A 19,700-nucleotide genomic window follows, 5' to 3' on the forward strand; every position below is an offset into this window, starting at 1 on the left:
CAGAGCTTTCCCGTGTCCATTTTGTAACGGGACCTCTAACTCCCATCACCATTAACTCCTCATCATTCAGATTATTCAAACTCATAGTGTTTAGGGAGTGATTAGAGGGACATAAAGCACTGAGTACCGGGTCATTAGCGAGGGCCGTTATCAAGTTAGGTAGGCTACCAATCAATGGCATTCATTTGCGCAGCTTTGGATGGGATTACCGTGACCAACGATCACATGAAATTTGACTGCGGTCATGACTCCTGACTGCTGGTGTGGCAGTAATACGGTCATCACGATAGCCCTACACCCGTAACCCAGGGATCAGCAGAGGCCGTCATATGTTGAACCAAGTCATGCCCTCAGTAACTCCAACCTATCAGACGAGTTTAGTTTAGTTTTTCTTCATTGGGAAAAGTAGGTGTTATGAAGTCTCAGTATCTCTTTTACATCAGGAATACCACATACTAAATCATAATCTCAAGTATGGATACAATGTGAGTTGGTGTTAGTGCCCCAGCTGTGCCATGGCACTAGGACTGGAGGAGCCTCCATTTCCCTAATGCACTGGACTCTTCCCGGCATACTGAAGAGTGTTTTACAGATTTACACCTACTCCTCTAACAGGGTATCAGGGGCATTCACACCACGATGGTAGCCAGATAATACCCTGCTGTCTGTATTATCCAATTACTTCGTATTGCAAGATGTATTTTTACCTCGATTTTTGAAGCAGATGTAAACAAACAAAAATGTGAGCAATGCACTAAAAGGTGTTATGTGATAACCATTACTTCTGTCTGATACTTACCTAAACACACGGAAGTCAACACAATACCTGGTATCAAACAGTGCATTATGAAACCGAAAGAAACAGAAGTTGGTAACAAAAGTTGTAATTCATGTCAAATGTAATTATTAGACAAAGACACCAGGCAAAAAAAGCAGACAGTGAAACAAAGTGTAATCTACATTGCTGAGAAGAAGAACATAAGGATGGTCAACGTATCTGTTTCAGATCGATCAAAGGTCTTCCTGGATTGAATCCGAAAATGTCTTTGAAAAATGTACTTTAGCAGGAGCTTTTAGGGTAGAAAGAGACAGCCTGGCTGAGGACTGCAGCAGAGGTCAGCTCTGACTATTTAAGACAATGATGGGCAACTCAGGGAGAACTGACATGACTTCAGCAAGGACATAATACACCGCCCCTTTTCCAGCCGCCGCGGTAATGTAGTCAGGCCTGAGAAATCGTTGGGAGCCAGCTATATGATATGCCTGATGCGTCTATTTCAGATTAGAGAGGGTTCTTTTACCAGCTTTCTGCCTTAGCCAATCCAAAGTCGGTCCCCTGTCCAATACCCCTGATAGGCAAAAGGCTGGCTGGACAAAAACCCGGACGGACCAGAAAGAGGAGTCATACCGGCAGGCCAGATAGCAATGTCCCGTTCCAGAAATATCTACTGTGGGTGATCCAATGACCCTGAGGTCACAGTGAAATTTGGGGTCAGGTATCAAATTTAAGGGTAATGCAGGCCGTGTTTCACAGTCTCCTACAAATTCTACTGGTGACGATTTTAAAGTGGATATTAAAAGTCTGGTGTCTTCCACTCTAGAGTTACACTCCAAAGAAGTGAGCCACACAGTAAAATGAAACACTACATTTAACATAGCTGCTCTAACGTCATTGCATGGACCGTCTGTTGCAAACATGCAGCAAAAGCTGTGAGGGGAAGGCAAATATTAAATAAAGCTTAGTCTTATCACCTTAAGTCCCTAAATTAGACACCTCAAAATACTTAAGCATTGTCAGAAAATGTTGTGTACCTTTGAGCATAGAAACAAAGCTTTTTTTATTGAAATGCCATTTTTCTCAATTTAAGTGGTAAGCATTTTTTTTAATTGTAATGGTTTCATGATTGCAGTCGCGCATACGTCATTGTAACACTGCCAATTTATGTTTTCCATTTCAGATCAGGTCATGCGAATACTTATTTAGGAATCAACTGAGGATCAACAATGTTTTCCCTACAGTCTTATCAACTCTTCTGATGTGTTGTACTGTGTGTTTCTGTTCTCTTTTAGTGAAGCCGGAGGGCGAGGGTGAGTAACCTATGGTGGCGACCTTTGAGTGCATTACAGTGGCATAGTTAGACATGATAATGACTCACATTTTTCCATGTCTTCTTGTCAACTGGTCATGTCAGAGGGTAAGCTACAGGAGGGTAGGTTACAGGAACTACTGTAAAACAAAGCCATGTCTCCATCTGCTATTATTGTGCATATGAAGTGGCTGAATGGCAGAGTGGACTGATGTAACTAAAACATGTAACTTAAACATCTTTACCATGATAATGTAGTATAATTTGACCCATTGTCTTACTTTCATGTAATTGCAACACCCATATAAAGATATGAGCATATTGTCATGGTTTTGACCAGTACTGATGACTGGTTATATACTGTCCACTTCTTCTTATCTAACCATTTTTTTTGTTTGTCTTCTCAGGAGAAGCACCAGCAGAAGGTACGGTGATGATTTCTAGTATAGACCCCAGTTCAGTGTCAATAAAACCACCTTTCTATGGTCTTCATACAATTGTTTAGAATGCAACACTTTTTAACACTTAGTGTAACACTGAAAACGTGATTCTAAAACGACCGCTTGTCACTAATCCCAATGCCGCGAATAGAACACGAATCAATATGTAGTCACAATTAAATCAGCTGGCATACATAATCAAACCAAAATATCCCCCAAAATCAACTTGAATATATAGACTCAGTCTTTGAATCACAAATGAAAGTGTTAAAAATGACTGCTCTGTTTTAGTCTAGCAAAAAAATGTATTTTAGCCTGGTGGAACCAACCAGATCGCTACATTCCTCTGATTAGTTGAAGGTGATCCAATCGCTGATAAATCACTTTTGAATAATTCCCATTATTAGACATAAGCTCAAACAGTTTCAAAATGGAGGAATGCCAGACTGATACGTGCAGTGAAAAAGAATGCTGATCAGGCTGGTTCCACCCGGCTAAATGTCTTTGTCCTCCAAATAAAGTGAATATTCAATTCAGTTCAGTCCCAGAATCCAGCGATGCATTTAAAAAAAAAAGTGGCTCAAATCGAAATAATCCAGGCGCAATAAATGTATTAAGGAAACACGAAAAGCTATACACTTCCCAGTTCAGTTGTTAGTCTGTGTAACACGTCTAATATCCATGCTGTAGTCCCTCTGTAAATAATGATAGTTTTTTCCTCAGCCGAAGAAAAAACAGCAGAAGATGGTAAGGGACACTATGTTTTATTGTGTTGAGTGTTCAGTGTTGATAGGTTTGGTTGTACGTGCAGTATAACCTCAAAGAAACAAACTTCAGATACAGAGTGAAACGGTCAACTGAATGAGCAAAATCAAAGATTTTTACCGCATAAAATAGAATTACTGTGGGCTACTGTACGGACAAACATAAATGTTGTTATTACCTGCTAAAACACATCAGACATTAACAGAATTTGGCTCAATGATTATAAAATACTTACTGTACTGCAGTGTACTTGATGCAGTGTACTGTACTGTACTGTAAAATATGCTATCATATGCACTTTGATGTCTGATGTAGTCGCGTTTGATTATGTATCATCTGCACTCTTGCTGTCTTCCTTTGTTTAGTTTATTATTATTTTTGTATCTGTATCATTATGTGATTTGTCTTATTCGTCTTGTTTTTGAAATTTTCTACTTATTTGATCTTAATGCATTTTGATTTAACTAACCTGTACAAAAGTAGGCATGGTGTCTAAAGTACATACATTTATTTGCTTCGTAAAGAAGATGTGGAAATGCATGCACTCCGTCAGCTGTGTGTTGGTTTGTTTATGTTGCATTACAATCTGATTTGATATCTGTGTCTATGTATACACATGTTTGATGTGTGTGGGTTTGCACATACTATCCGTGAGTGGCATGTGTGCTAGGTTGGTTTGACTGCTGTAATTTTTTAGGTATACAAAGTATATTGAAAGCAGGTGCTTCCACACAGGAGTTGATCCTGAGTTAATTAAGTCAAACACCAGATCTCAGCCCAATTGAACACGTCTGGGAGATTCTGTAGCTGCGTCTGAGAGCGTTTTCCACCATCATCAACAAAACACCAATGGATGGAATTTATCGAATGGTGTCGCATCCCTCCAATAGAGACACTTGTAGAATGCCAAGGCGCCAAGGCGCATTTCAATTGAAGCTGTTCTGGCATCTCGTGGTGGCCCAACGCCCTATTAAGATAATTTGTGTTGGTGTTTCCTTTATTTTAGCAGTTACCTGTACATATGCATGCATGTCTGTATGTATGTATGTACAGTCTGGTCTGAAATTGACTCTGATAAAGATGAGCAACTGTATAAAATAAATAATTTAAATACTGAGCTATATTGTATGCTCAAACAAATGGGGAAATAATATTTGATACAATTTCTCAAAGAAAGATATTTTGTTAAACAAGTAATATTTTTTTCTCAAATAGGTAGGGATCAAAATGATTGACACCCCTAAAGATTCTTATAAAAAAAGTAGTCAAACGTTTAGTATTTGGTCCCATATTCCTACTGTATGACTCTACAAAGTTGTTGGATGTGTTTACATTTATTTTTGTTTGTGTCTCAGATTAATTTGTGCCCAGTAGAAATTAATAGTAAATAATGTATTGTGTCATTTTGAAGTCATTTCTACTGTAAATAAGAATAGATTATGCTTCTAAACCACAGGAGGCTGCTGAGGGGAGTACGGCTCATAATAATGGCATCAAACACATGGAAATCATGGAAATCATGTGTTTGATGTATTTGATACCATTCCACTTATTCCGCTCCAGCCATTACCACGAGCCTGTTCTCCCCAATTAAGGTGCCACCAGCCTCCTGTGTTCTAAACACTTTTACATTCATGTGGATGCCACCATGATTATGGATAATCCTGAATCAATCATGAATAATGATGAGTGAGAAAGTTTACAGAGGGTCAAATATCCTACCCCCAAGGCATGCTAACCTCGCCTGTTATTGGTAGTGGTGAGATATTAGCATGTCTTGGGGGCACTTGTATTAGTATACTGTACAAGATATGTATGTATGTATGTATGTAGGTGCTTACGTATGTGCCTGCATACAGGCTATGTTCAGGTCATGGTAAACATATAATACTCATAATATGATATCTTGCAAAGTAAAAAAAACTACTATTTTAGCTGATGCAAAACCAGCAGACGGGAGTAAGAGAACTATATGTGTAAGTATGCGGTATGTGTATGTTATGGACACAATATACTGTATGTGTTTGTATTCATGTACTGCACTGTGCAGTATACATGTTCCTCAGTGTGTTAACATTTGATATTTAAAATTATTAGATTAAATATCTGTATTTTTTTAATAATTCCTCAGACTCTGGCATGTGTGGAACTACGTCATTCTCTAATTTTGGTGGTGCGATAACCCTGTTTCAGTTCCTCAAGGACGTCCAGTGTTTGCAGTTGAGTTGGTACTGCGTGCATCAGAATCATATGTCCAATTCACAGGAATGTGTCTATTTTATAGTTTTCCAGTTAAAATGCTTCCTTTTTCTCAGATGAGGCACTGCCTGAAGGAGAGGAGGGTAAGATAAGTTTCGTCGGACCGTATAAACTATCAGAGGATGCCTTTGTACTGTATGACTGAGAACACAACCTATGTGTCAACTGTCAACAGCAGACCTGGGTCAAATACATACACAGTTGAAGACAGAAGTTTACAAACACCTTAGCCAAATACATTTAAACTCAGTTTTTCACAACTCCTGACATTTAATCCTAGTAAAAATTCCCTGTTTTAGGTCAGTTAGGATCACCACTTTATTTTAAGAATGTGAAATGTCAGAATAATAGTTGAGAGAATGATTTGTTTCAGCTTTTATTTCTTTCATCACATTCCCAGTGGGTCAGAAGTTTACAAACACTCAATTAGTATTTGACAGCATTGGCTTTAAATTGTTTAACTTGGGTCAAACGTTTCGGGTAGCCTTCCACAAGCTTCCCACAACAAGTTGGGTGATTTTGGCCCATTCCTCCTGACAGAGCTGGTGTAACTGAGTCAGGTTTGTAGGCCTCCTTGCTCGCACATGCTTTTTCAGTTCTGCCCACAAAATTTCTATAGAATTGAGGTCAGGGCTTTGTGATGGCCACTCCAACACCTTGACTTCGTAGTCCTTAAGCCGTTTTGCCACAACTTTGGAAGTATGCTTGGGGTCATTGTCCATTTGGAAGTTCCATTTGCGACCAAGCTTTAACTTCCTGACTGATGTCTTGAGATGTTGCTTTAATATATCCACATAATATTACTTCCTCATAATGCCATCTATTTTGTGAAGTACACCAGTCCCTCCTGCAGCAAAGCACCCTCACAACATGATGCTGCCACCCCCATGCTTCATTGTTGGGATGAGTTCTTCGGCTTGCAAGCCTCCCCATTTTTCCTCCAAACATAACGATGGTCATTATGGCCAAACAGTTCTACTTTTGATTCATCAGACCAGAGGATATTTCTCCAAAAAGTATGATCTTTGTCCCCATGTGCAGTTGCAAACTGTAGTCTGGCTTTTTTTATGATGGTTTTGGAGTAGTGGCTTCTTCCTTGCTGAGCGGCCTTTCAGGTTATGTCGATATAGGACTCGTTTTACTGTGGATATAGATACTTTTGTACCTGTTTCCTCCAGCATCTTCACAGGGTCCTTTGCCTTTGTTCTGGGATTGATTTGCACTTTTTGCACCAAAGTACGTTCATCTCTAGGAGACAGAACACGTCTCCTTCCTGAGCGGTATGACGGCTGCGTGGTCCCATGGTGTTTAAACTTGCGTTCTATTGTTTGTACAGATGAAAGGGGACCTTCAGGTGTTAGGAAACCTCCAATTGACTCAAATTATGTCAATTAGCCTATCAGAAGATTCTAAAGCCATGACATCATTTTCTGGAATTTTCCAAGCTGTTTAAAGGCACAGTCAACTTAGCATATGTAAACTTCCGACCCACTGGAATTGTGATACAGTGAATTATAAGTTAAATAATCTGTCTGTAAACAATTATTGGAAGAATTACTTGTGTCATGCATAAATTAGATGTCCTAACCAACTTGCCAAAACTATAGTTTGTTAACAATACATTTGTAGAGTGGTTGAAAAACAAGTTTTAATGACTCCAACCTAAGTGTATGTAAACTTCCGACTTCAACTGTCGGTCAAACACTGTTCTGCGCTTGATTTAGCTTGCCCAGTACAATTGAACTAATGAAAAAGCTGCACAACTGCTAACTATAATAGCCCACCTCAAAAGCTGTCAAGTATTTGACCTATGTATTTGACTCATGTATTTGACCCTAGTCTCGTCTATTTAAGCAAGGCCCGAGGGGGTGTGGTACATTGTGAATATACCACGGCTTAGAGTTGTACTTAGGCACAAAAGTGACAAATATGTAATTTTGCTGAACTATCGCTTCAAAATTACATGTTTATATATTTGTTTCCTTACTTTAAAAGCAGTCTATGGACAAGGAGAGACTGCAAATAAGGAAATAAATATATGTATATGTAAATATATAAAGTACATTCCTTTAATGGGGATAGCAGAAGAAACAATGATGTACTTGTATATTTTGTGTAATATATGAATGTTTGGATGAACAGTATGTGACATTTTGTACCATGCACAACATGTATGGGCCTGTACGTGTTGATTACCTGAGTAATGCCATACAATGTAAGTGTGTATGTATGTGGAGTAAATTGGCGTTATTTTAATATATTCTATAATGGTTTTGTTTGGTCTCGGACATGGTGACACCATATTATTGTCTTTGGTGGTGCATGATTGCAGCACAATTATTGTTTATAATGACATTGTCTGATTACTGTAGTTGAAAGTGAAAAGTAAACACAGTACTTTGTATTTCCAGGAAAGGGAGAATGAAAATGGCATCATTTTCTTCTCTTTCCCAAGGAACTATGACCAATGTTCATTATAAGAGGCAAAAGCTTTTTTAATATTGTATAATTCGATTTTTGGAAATACTTACTTCATACAGTTTATTTATTGGAAATATTTATTTGGAAATACAGTATCAGACAAAAGTTTGGACACACCTACATGTACTCATTCAAGTTTATTTTTTTATTTTTTCTACATTGTAGAATAATCGTGAAGACCTCAAAACTAAATAACACATATGGAATCATGTAGCAACCAAAAAAGTGTTTAAAAAAATCTAAATATATGTTATATTTTTGATTCTTCAAAGTAGCCACCCTTTGCCCTGATGATAGCTATGCACACTCTTGGCATTCTCTCAACCAGCTTCACCGGAAATGCTTTTCCGGGAATGAAGTTCCCACATATGCTGAGCACTTGTTGGCTGCTTTTCCTTCACTCTGCGCTCCAACTCATCCCAAACCATCTCAATTGGGTTGAGGTCGGGTGATTGTGGAGGCCAGGTCATCTGATGCAGCACTCCATCACTCTCCTCTTTGGTCAAGTAGCCCTTACACAGCCTGGAGGTGTGTTGGGCCATTGTCCTGTTGAAAAACAAATGATAGTCCCACTAAGCCCAAACCAGACGGGATGGCGTATCGTTGCAGAATGCTGTGGTAGCCATGCTGGTTAAGTGTGCCTTGAATTCTAAATGTGTCTGTTACTTGAACTCTGTGAAGCATTTACTTGGGCTGCAATTTCTGAGGCTGGTAACTCTAATGAACTTATCCTCTGCAGCAGAGGTAACTCTGGGTCTTCCTTTCCTGTGGTGGTCCTCATGAGAGCCAGTTTCATCATAGCGCGTGATGGTTTTTGCGACTGTACTTGAAAACTGACCTTCATGTCTTAAAGTAATTATGGACTGTCGTTTCTCTTGTCTTATTTGAGCAGCTCTTGCCATAATATGGACTAGGTCTTTTACCAAATAGGGCTATCGTCTGTATACCACCCCTACCTTGTCACAACACAACTGCTTGGCTCAAACGCATTAAGAAGAAAAGAAATTCCACAAATTAACTTTTATCAAGGCACACCTGTTACTTGAAATGCTTTCCAGATTGACTACCTCATGAAGCTGGTTGAGAGAATGCCAATAGTGTGCAAAGCTGTCATCAAGGCAAATGGTGGCTACTTTGAAGAATCTCAAATATAAAATATAATTTGATTTATTTTAACACTTTTTTGGTTACTAAATGATTCCATATGTGTTATTTCATAGATTTGATGTCTTCACTATTATTCTACATCGTAAAAAAATTGTCGAAATAAAGAAAAACCATGGCAATGAGTAGATGTGTCCAAACTTTTGACTGATACTGTATATATTTGGAATATAGCTGCGAGCAGCAATGAACAGTGTTCACAGGATGAAAGAAAGGACACAAAATCAGTTTCGATAACAAAGCAAGCATTATCGTGTAGGAGCTACTGTATATTCTTTTAGGTGTAGTCAGTGAAAGCATTGCCATGTTTATCTCTCAATACCACAAGGAATTATTCAAATAATTACTTAATGTGTTGAGTTTATGTACCAATTCTGGGGTCAATTGGTTTATGTTAAGATTTGTTAAATATTGTTAGCGTATTGGTATATTGCAGTCATCTTTGAATTCTGGGACTTTATTTTGCCAATCTGTTTGTGTAAATTGTTTAAATCTCAGTCGGTACTCTCCACATTAACATTCCAAAATACTTCAATACACTCTCACAGCTGTAATACGCAGACTGCAAGTCAGGACTTCCTGTTTAAAGTTTTCCCTAATAAAATATCCACTTTTCACTATGTTCTGACCACATAATGTGGAGTGTATTTACAGAATGTGGAGGGTATTTAAACTGTAAAATCAGTTATTTAAAAAAAATGTGTCAATAACTTAGCCATCTTTTGATCAAACGTAAGTTTAGACATGTACTATGTCCCTACATTCCACATTTGCTGCGATTTGGTCCTGGTTCATGAGAAGAAGATTTTTGAAGTATTTGGTAGCATATTTTTATATTGGCTAATATGCATCTACTGGTAAAGTGTGGCCATCTTTGAATGAATGCATCAGCGTTATTTTCTCAAACTCTTTAGGGACTCTTTGGAGTCCAAAGACCACATTTCGAGTGAATCTCACTTAGTCCATGAAGATTTTGGGGGGGGATTGTTTTAAACATTAGTGTTGCATAGTCCAAAAAGTGAATTGTTAATAGTTTCCTTATTTTTTAAAGATATTAATGCCAAACTTAACATGTTTCATCATAATAATGTATTTGAGGACCCTAAAAGTTTCAAGTAGATAGGCCATTGTGCAGTGGATTTACAAAGAATTTAAATGGACACCAATCCCTTAGCTTTTCTCAAACTAAATTAAGATATGTACCATGGGCCTACATACAGAATTCGGTGTTAGATGTTCGTTTTTTATAGCTTTTCAAACGTTTTCAAGATGGAGGAAAATCTGTCCTGACGGATCTTATGGGTCCTTGAGCCAAATTTGTTTAGCATGAGGAAAGACGCATACATACAAAGTTTCTGGTTTCTAGGTCAAACAGGGTGACGTATTTGAGGATTTAAGTGAGACTGCTTACAACAGCGCCCCTATTGGCCAATCAGTGACATTATATTTTACCAAGTTACTCATTGCCTATAGTTCCTGTGTTACAAAAGAGAAAACAAGTTCCCCGTCTATGCTTGAGTTATTTGACCATGTCAAGGAAAAAAAATGTAATCCAGCTTCGCTGTGAACCCCTAAATATATATTTGGAAAGACATATTGATGATTTAATCATTACAATGTGTAATTATCAGAGGCACCTGCAGAGGCACCTGCAGCCACTGGTGAGGCTAATTATATTTGGGGAGAAAGGAAGAATTAACGTGCCATACTTTTTTCTCTCTTTCCCAAGGAAATATAATGGTCGTTATTAGAATTCTAAAAGTTTTTGGGATTGGAAACAGATATTTATTCATCATTTATTATGTGCTTATTATTTTTAGAGGCACCTGCTGAGGCAGCTCCAGCCCCAAGTGAGAATGTAAATGTGGAATGTTGTTTACATTATCTGCCTCCTCTGTATATTCTTTGATGTTAAGTCACCTATTTAGGGGACTTTGAGAGGTCCTGAACCAGTTCCGACTGACATTTTGGTGTACAAAGCGTTGCGTCAACATCGTACTGTCCCGTGCCTTATTGTGCCAGAAAATCCAATTTGTCTTCTCTCCACTATCATTCTCTCAGCAGAGCTGAATTAAAATGTCAGGTTCCAGACCCCACATTTGTATAGGGAGTGACATGTCACATTTTCTGGCCTACCCAGACAAATAATCGATTTGCTCTCCTTCTGAGCAACAGAGCCCAGCCTGGGAGACGGTATAATGAAAGGGGACAGTCAAGCGAATCCAAATTGTGGTTTCATCTCACTGTGGTATTCCCAGACGGATTTAGAGCTCTCAACATGAACAATACTAAATAATTTCATAGAATCATAGAACAAGACCACATACTCTTGGTCACAGACAGATTAATTCACTTCTGCTTGAAGCTGAAGTTGTAGCGGCGTCTCTGCGCCGCTCAATGGACGTTTCCGCGGAAACGTATCTGTCGTCAGTCTACGAAATTGTGTCAATGTTGTACCGTAACTAATGATCATATTTATTTTACAGTTATAATACACGCAAAATATTATACTAAGTCGTCTATAATTTGATTGTTACTATATTTAGAAAGCATTTCAGTCGTTTCAAGCAATATTGCCTCACTTTTGTTGAATAGAATAAACAATATATTATTTTCATAATATTTAACTACAGTATGTACTTGAGCTTGTGTCCTCAATTGTGAGTACACCTCAGCAACTTACAACGATTTAAATCTAAAACTATGCAACATTAACAGTTCTTGTTTGTGGCCATCTCATGAAAAATAATTATATTTGGATATGTCTTTTTTAGGCGTAAATCTACATTTTACCCTATCATTCAAGCGGGCACCGGAAAAGTGTTTGTAATATTCTGATACCAAAACTGTATTGATTCATAAATGTCTAAAGCCTCAATGTAATGTAAAGCTATGGCAATGAGTATCAAGTTGCATCCTGTCTATTTGGCCTACTTACCAATGGCTTTAATGAAAACCGGATACAAGGCTGTACAAATGGAATAGCCATTGTAGTCAAAAATGTGTTTTTCAACACTACCTTTTAAGGGGTTATCTGGTAATACTTTTCAAGCATTTATTCATTCTTATGCTTTACAAATGAACACTAAATGTTATAAATGCTTATGAGTTATAATTCATATAAATGCTTATACATGTTTACAATGAATCGGTGTTGTAGTAGCTTACCCGCGACTGCATATTGATTGTATTTTTACTCGGCTTTGACTCTGACAATAAGGACTCTTCATTTCTTCCCTAGAACAGCCGAGACCAGCAAATTAAACAGATCATTGTTAACAGCTCCTATTTATCATTATTAACAGCTCCCAAGGGGACACGAGGGAAGTTGTAACACATTTTGTATTTCTAGACCTGTTTGGGGTCTGTGAGAGGGTTTTGTGCATGTATGTTTTTTTGACATAATGGTATAGTTCAACAGTGTGATATTATAAACTGGGTGGTTCGAGCCCTGAATGCTGATTGGTTAAAAGCTGTGGTATATCAGACCATGTACCATGGGAATGACAAAACATATTTTTACTGCTCTAATTACACGAGTAACCAGTTTATAATAGCAATAAGGCACCTCAGGGGTTTGTGGTATATAGCCAATATACCACAGCTATGGGCTGTATCCAGGCAATATACCACAGCTAAGGGCTGTATCCAGGCACTCCGTGTTTTGTCGTGCATAAGAACAGCTCTTAGCCGTGACATTTTGCCCATCTACCACACCCCCCTCGGCCTCATTGCTTAAATGTAAACCGTGTTTGAATCATGGATGCTGATTGGCTAAAACGGACTATATACCACGGGGTATGACACAAAATATTTGAATACTGCTTTAATGAAGTTTCACTATGCATACCACTGCAAATGATATAAGAAAATAAATAAGGCTTGTATTAACACATTTCCCCTTGCTTCTAGCCTAGCAGTTGGTTTACAATAACGGGGGCTTGTATAAACCTTGCTGTCTGTCTCACCGAACTCAGCAATGCAATGTAGAAATGCGATCTCCCCTGTAGACTACCATAGAGAGTGATGTCCTGACGAAACAGCAACTTTTCCGACCAGACCCAGGCGAAATAATGCATCAGCATCACTATAATGGGCAAACATGAAGCTGCTTTGCTGTCATTTCAGCTGTAGATGCTAACTAGCAAGTGGGTGACTAGCTAGCAAGTGACGAGAACGTTAGCCCACAGATGAAAGGCTAGCCTGCATGCATAGCAAAACATATTTGATTGCAACCAGATTTACGTCCATACTATGTCCTCTGGTGGAAGGATGAAATAGAAGGAATTTACCTTACAAAATCAAGTTTTTAATGAACATATGTTAGTTATTGTTTTAATAGCAATAAGGCACCTCTGGGTTTTGTGCAATATGGCCAATATACCATGGCTAAGGGTTGTGTCCAGGCATTCCACTTTGTACTGTGCCTAAGAACAATCCTTAGCAGTGGTACTGTATATTGGCCATACACCACATCCTTTGGACCTTATTGCTCAAGGATAAACGAATATCACGATATGCCTTGCTCGTATCGATATCCAATGATATCGATATCATACTATAAAGTGTTACCAACTTTTTATGATATTGTAGTAAAGTAGCCTACCTGCACATTCGATTGCTCAAACACATAGTTGTGGGGGGAAAAAATCATAGATCTTGACGACAAACATCTTGATTACTTCAGCGAATAGCATTCTAATTCTGGAAGTTGTGAATCTCTTAATAATAATACATCAACTGGTTCACTTTATTTAGAGACCCAGGCAGAACCAGCAAGATAAGAAGTAAAACGGTACAAGAAACGTTTCCTCCGGTCCGGTCGAAAGACTGTGGTCCAGTCCAGTATCTTGATTTTAGGACTCGATTTTCACAATTGTTTCAGTGCTATTGATTATTCTGGTAACATTCCTGCACAGTTAATATGGGTTTACAGTATTATGATCTTGCTGGATGTGTGTATGTATTTGAATGTGTGTGTGTTACAAGATATATCCAAACAATGGATTAGTGCTCATCCAAAAATGTGTGTTATGATTGTTCAAAACATGCATATGTTACGAAAAAAGGTGTGAGACCAGGTTGCTTCCTAGTATGTCTATGTACATGTGTGTGTGTTTGTGTTTCAAGAGGTATCCAAACGGCTCCTTTGAAGAATCTTAAATATAAAATATATTTTGATTTGTTTAACGCTTTTTTGGTTACTACATGATTCCATATGTGTTATTTCATAGTTTTGATGTCTTCACTATTATTCTACAATGTAGAAAATAGTAAAAATAAAGAAAAACCCTTGAATGGGTAGGTGTTCTAAAACTTTTTGACCGATAGTGTATGTAAAAAGAAAAAGGTGTGAGACCAGGTTCCTTCCTTTTGCTTGCTTCCTTGTATGTCCAGATGTAGGATCTTAATGCGTTTGCTACAGCAGGAAGATAATCCTGTAGCAACAGGAAACTTGAATTATTATGTGGATTATACTAAATTGACATTTGTACAGGGGTTGATACAGTTTTCGTTACGGCAAATCAATTCTGATATTTCAGTGGAAATTGCAAACTACGGAAGCCTTTTTAAAAACTCAAATGCACATACAAGTATGCATTTCCTGCTGTGCAGGAGCAGGACAATTCTCAGCAAACAAAAGAGTGATCAAATTAAGATCCTACATCTGTGAGTGCGTGTGTGTTTGTGTGCGTTAATGTGTATGTGTGTGCGTTAATGTGTATGTGTGTGTGTTTGTGTGTGTTAATGTGTGTGTGCGTTAATGTGTATGTGTGTGTGTGTTTGGAAGTGTGTTCTCATCTCTACCCTCACACCCATCAGGGGCCCATCAGTCACAGGAGATTACAGGACTGTTTGTTCAGCACCCCGAGACTACGGTTGCCATAACAGGTTATACAAACAACACTGGCAGTTGACTAATACTAGCTACATCCTAGCATGCAAATACCAATGTGTCTTACTACTTTGTATTCACGTAGGGTTTTGTTAAACTGAATAGTTATTTGCTGTAAATAAATACTACAGTAGGCCTAATTCTGTCATGTACTTTTACCAACCTGTTGACCTGAAGTTTACATAATTCAGCTGTACTGTAGGAACTTTGGTATAGGAACACATACAAATAGAAAATTGCCAAATTCTATTCCTTTACTGGCTTTCTGAGTGTTGATTGTGAATGGCAGGTACGGACATTGTGTTTACTGCCAAAGTGGACTCTACTACACTAACAAGGAAACCCACCATTAAATGGCTGAAGGGGAAGTGGCTGGACCTGGGCAGCAAAGCAGGAAAACACATGCAGTTCAAAGAGACTTTTGACAGAGCCACAAAGGTAGGTCTGTGCAAGTGGGTGGGTTTGGCTGGATGAGTGGAGGACAAAAGTGAGTGAATGTTCTATGCATCACCACCCCCCCCCCCACTCTCTCTCTCTCTCTCTCTGCCCATTGCTTAATTCTTTCTTTCTCTCTCTCTCTCTCTCTCTCTCTCTCTCTCTCTCTCTCTCTCTCTCTCTCTCTCTCTCTCTCTCTCTCTCTCTCTCTCTCTCTCTCTCTCTCTCTCTCTCTCTCTCTCTCTCTCTCTCTCTCTCTCTCTCGCACGTACACTCACTCACTCGCTAACTCTCTCTCTCTCTCTCACACACACACACACACACACACACACACACACACACACACACACACACACACACACACACACACACACACACACACACACACACACACACACACACGCACCCTTAAATGTTCTACTCCACTTAGATCTACACCTGGGACATGAAGATAATCAAGGTGGTCCCTGGTGACGCTGGGGCCTACAGGTGTGAGGTCACCTCCAAAGACAAGTGCGACAGCAGCGCTTTTGACATCTCTGTGGAGGGTGAGTGGGACATTTTAGGAACACTGACCACTGTCCCCTTAAGGCAGGGGTTCTCAAACCTCTCCTCAGGGACCCCCAATACACTTTGTAGCCCCGAACTACCATCACATCGGATTCATCTATAAGGCTTGATGATGAGTTGAGTCATTCAGTGTGCTACCTTTGAAATGGATGAAATACATGGAACGACTGGGGGTTTTCGAGAAGACGTTTGAGAACCACTGCCTCAAGGGACCCAAGGCACTCTTGAAGTTAAAGGCTTATTGTTTTGGTATGTTCTGTAGAGCAGAAGGCATCATTGCCTTTGTCAGGAAGTGATGATGTATCACCCATACACTTAAAAAATGATTCATGTCAAGTTATACCTAAATACTGAATGGAAAATGTTGTTTACCATCTATTATTTCTTCTATTCAGCATTCCCAAAAGAACAGAAGATTCTATAATGTATTTTTGCTATTGGATTAAATGTTAGTTAAAATGACTAGACAGTGAGCCTATCATTATCTGATGTATCGAAAAATGTGTTCAACTCCAATGAGTGCACAATCAAAGGTTCTTAACATAAGATAGGGGGTATTACAAGTGTGGCAGGTAGCCTTGCCGTTAATAGCGTTGGGCCAGTAACCGAAAGGTTGCTGATTTGAAACCCCAAAACCGAATAGGTGAAAGATCTGTCGTTGAGCACGGCATTTAACCCTAATTGCTCGTGTAAGTCGCTCTGAATAAGAGCGTCTGGTAAATGGCTCAAATGTAAACGTGTAATCAGTTTAGCGTCTAGGTGCACGCTACTGTATCCCATATGTGTTCTTTATGCAATCCCTCTTATTCCAGCTGTGCATATTGAGGAGGAACACGATATTATGTCCGCATTCAAAAGAACGTAAGCATTTCTATTCATGTTTTGAGCTTATTAGTATTTCTTTGTGTGTGTGTGTGTGTGTGTGTGTGTGTGTGTGTGTGTGTGTGTGTGTGTGTGTGTGTGTGTGTGTGTGTGTGTGTGTGTGTGTGTGTGTGCGTGTGTGCGTGCACACCTGTGTACGTGTATGATTGAGTGCTATCCGTAACGTGTTCGACTGCATTTCAGCAAAAATATAATGTCCATCGCTTAATCTAGAATGACAGTGTATTTTGTGTCCTGTCTTTCTCTAATTAGGGATGCTGGAGAGGATGAAGGCAGTTTGGATTTCAGTGCTTTGCTGAAAGCTACCAAGAAGTGAGCACTGTTAACATTGTGTGCCATATGTAGGGATCACATAAAGTACCAGGGATCAGGGATCACCGACCACATTCCAGGGATCACCGACCACATTCCAGGGATCAGGGATCACCGACCACATTCCAGGGATCAAAAATGCATATATGATTACATTATTATTGTTTTTAGGCTGTATAATTGTTTTTAATGCTACATCCATTTGCAGTATACAGTACATTCCTTCATACAGCCTATCCTTTAGATTACGCGTACAAAGTTGATTGGATAGTATGATAGAACGTGCTGGAACGAGTCATTCATTTGTAACGGTCATATTAAATGGAAAACTGAGAGTGGAATGACCATTGACTTGATAGATTTTTGCATTGTTTGACGAGGTAGCCTCTCCCTTTGTCCTCTCTCTTCATCTCGGGCCCTCTCGCTTCCTTCCCTGCCTCATCCTTCCGTCTTTCACCCACAGGAAGAAGAAGCCAGTCGTAGATGAGGAGAAGGCCGACGTGTGGGAAATCCTGAAGAACGCTCAACCCAGCGAGTATGAGAAGATTGCTTTTGAGTACGGCATTACAGACCTGAGGGGTCTGCTCAAGCGACTGAAGAAGATGAAGACTGTTGAGCCCAAGCACAGCGACGGTAAGATGGAGAGGGGAAATACAAAAAAAAAAAGATTCTCAAAGTTAAACAAACGGTAGTATCTTGCCAATCTTACAACAATTGCACCCAGTGTCATGCTCTCTGTTTCCCATGCAGCTTTCCTAACGAGAATGGAGTCTGCCTACTCTGTGGATAAGGGCAAGAAAATCGTACTGCAGGTGGAAGTGGTTGACCCAAATGCCCAGGTCAAATGGTTGAAGAACGGTCAGGAGATAAAATCATCAGCCAAGTACGCACACAAATAAACACACAAATACAGATACACACACCATCAAACACACACACATCCTAGAAGAGGTTACTGGGAGGCTGAGGCTCGGTGAGGGTCATTATGGTTAGAACATATCATGACTGAGGGCCGAACCCCAACTTGAGAAATGACGGCGTTGCTGGAACCTTTGCAGATGTCAATAATCGAATCACGTTCATCTCCTGTTAGGATGTGGCCATAACTTACTGACGTAATACTAGCAAGGGGACGCGAAAGAAGTGCAATGGCTATTCATGGAGATGGCCACTAATCGAGATTTACAAAATAGATTCAAAACAGTCCATTTACGTGAGGAAGCTATAGGCTATGTGACTGTTTCCTAGTAATGAGTTAACGTGACTTAACCCAAAACACCAAAAGCAAACTCACCAGGTTGTTTGTTTACGTTCATCTTGGCATATTCAGTCAACAATATATATTTTTTGATGAGACGTTTTGTATCATGTAAGCCTTCCATTGAACAATCCCCGTCAAAAGGCAATGTAGGCCTATCTATTTTTGTCTTCTCTCTGGAATGCATTGGTAGAGCAGAGTCCTCTCTCTCTGTAGCAATGCCAGATATGTGATTAATTGCACAGTCGGCCCTATCTGATTTACCGCAAGCTAAGATGGTGTTCTCCGCGTCTCCTGGACTTGACCGGCAGTGCTGGAAAATAGCTCTCTAAAATTATCTCTCCACAACTCCATCATTCTAAATTGCGCTGCCATCAACACATTTTATTTATAGGAAGCCATAATCAGCTTCTCAGTGGCCAACAAATCATGTTGACAAGTCATATTATTCCCTGCGCACAAACGCCTCATGTTTTTTTTTTAAAAATCTGAATATTTTTGCCACCATTTTTTAAGCCTCAATCTTGGCAGTGTAGAGACATTTTTGGCATTTTTAAGCCAATTTCCTGCAATTCTACACATTTCTCCATGGAGCCGAGAGAAAATGCTGCAGTTTTAAAGTGAATTTCCTGAAATTCTATGCATTTTGCCATGGCTAATGCTGTGTTCTTTTGCTCAAACATAACAAAATCAATAGTGCTGAATTCCTAGTTTTTCATTTTTATTTTGGTGATTGTTAGTTCTGAAAGATTATATTATAAAGAAAATGGATTGGTCCATTATCTCTTCTACATACTTTGTATCTGATTAGTTGTTTATGTTTACACTAAAAACTGTTTGGACTTAAGCAGCCCGAAAAAACACTTGGGCTGCCCGCCAAAGTGTCTTCTATTCAGAAAAATCCTTGCTCATGTACAAAGTCAGGTCTGAATCATTATCATGGACATGGCTCAATTTAATGGTCATAGTTGTTTACTTGTGGCCTCGTGACAGTTTGGTAACCTTTACTGTACGTCACCTCTGACTACCTAGTACTCTTCGCTAACTCTTAACTTAATACTCTTCTATTCTTTCTTTTTTACGTTTTTCTTTTTTGTCTATCCCTAGTGTGAACTATGAGATTTATTGCGGTACAAGAAAAATGGGCAACA

General features: G+C 39.1%; 1 protein-coding gene across 2 annotated transcripts in view; it reads left to right on the forward strand.

Moving 5' to 3' along the window:
• LOC129855630 (myosin-binding protein C, fast-type-like) overlaps positions 1–19,700 on the forward strand; it is a 51,482-nt gene that overhangs the window by 20,233 nt on the left and 11,549 nt on the right. The window contains exons 2-12 of one of the 2 annotated variants that reach the window (XM_055923501.1): positions 2,071–2,088; positions 2,495–2,512; positions 3,251–3,274; positions 5,608–5,634; positions 15,020–15,088; positions 15,382–15,530; positions 15,958–16,075; positions 16,910–16,958; positions 17,232–17,291; positions 17,755–17,924; positions 18,042–18,174. In XM_055923501.1, coding sequence (XP_055779476.1) covers positions 2,071–2,088; positions 2,495–2,512; positions 3,251–3,274; positions 5,608–5,634; positions 15,020–15,088; positions 15,382–15,530; positions 15,958–16,075; positions 16,910–16,958; positions 17,232–17,291; positions 17,755–17,924; positions 18,042–18,174 — 835 coding nt within the window. The remainder of the gene's footprint in view (positions 1–2,070; positions 2,089–2,494; positions 2,513–3,250; positions 3,275–5,607; positions 5,635–15,019; positions 15,089–15,381; positions 15,531–15,957; positions 16,076–16,909; positions 16,959–17,231; positions 17,292–17,754; positions 17,925–18,041; positions 18,175–19,700) is intronic. The other variant, XM_055923509.1, reaches the window with a different exon arrangement.

The sequence above is a fragment of the Salvelinus fontinalis genome, chromosome 1, assembly GCF_029448725.1.
Source record: "Salvelinus fontinalis isolate EN_2023a chromosome 1, ASM2944872v1, whole genome shotgun sequence".
In the NCBI taxonomy this organism is placed as follows: domain Eukaryota; kingdom Metazoa; phylum Chordata; class Actinopteri; order Salmoniformes; family Salmonidae; genus Salvelinus; species Salvelinus fontinalis.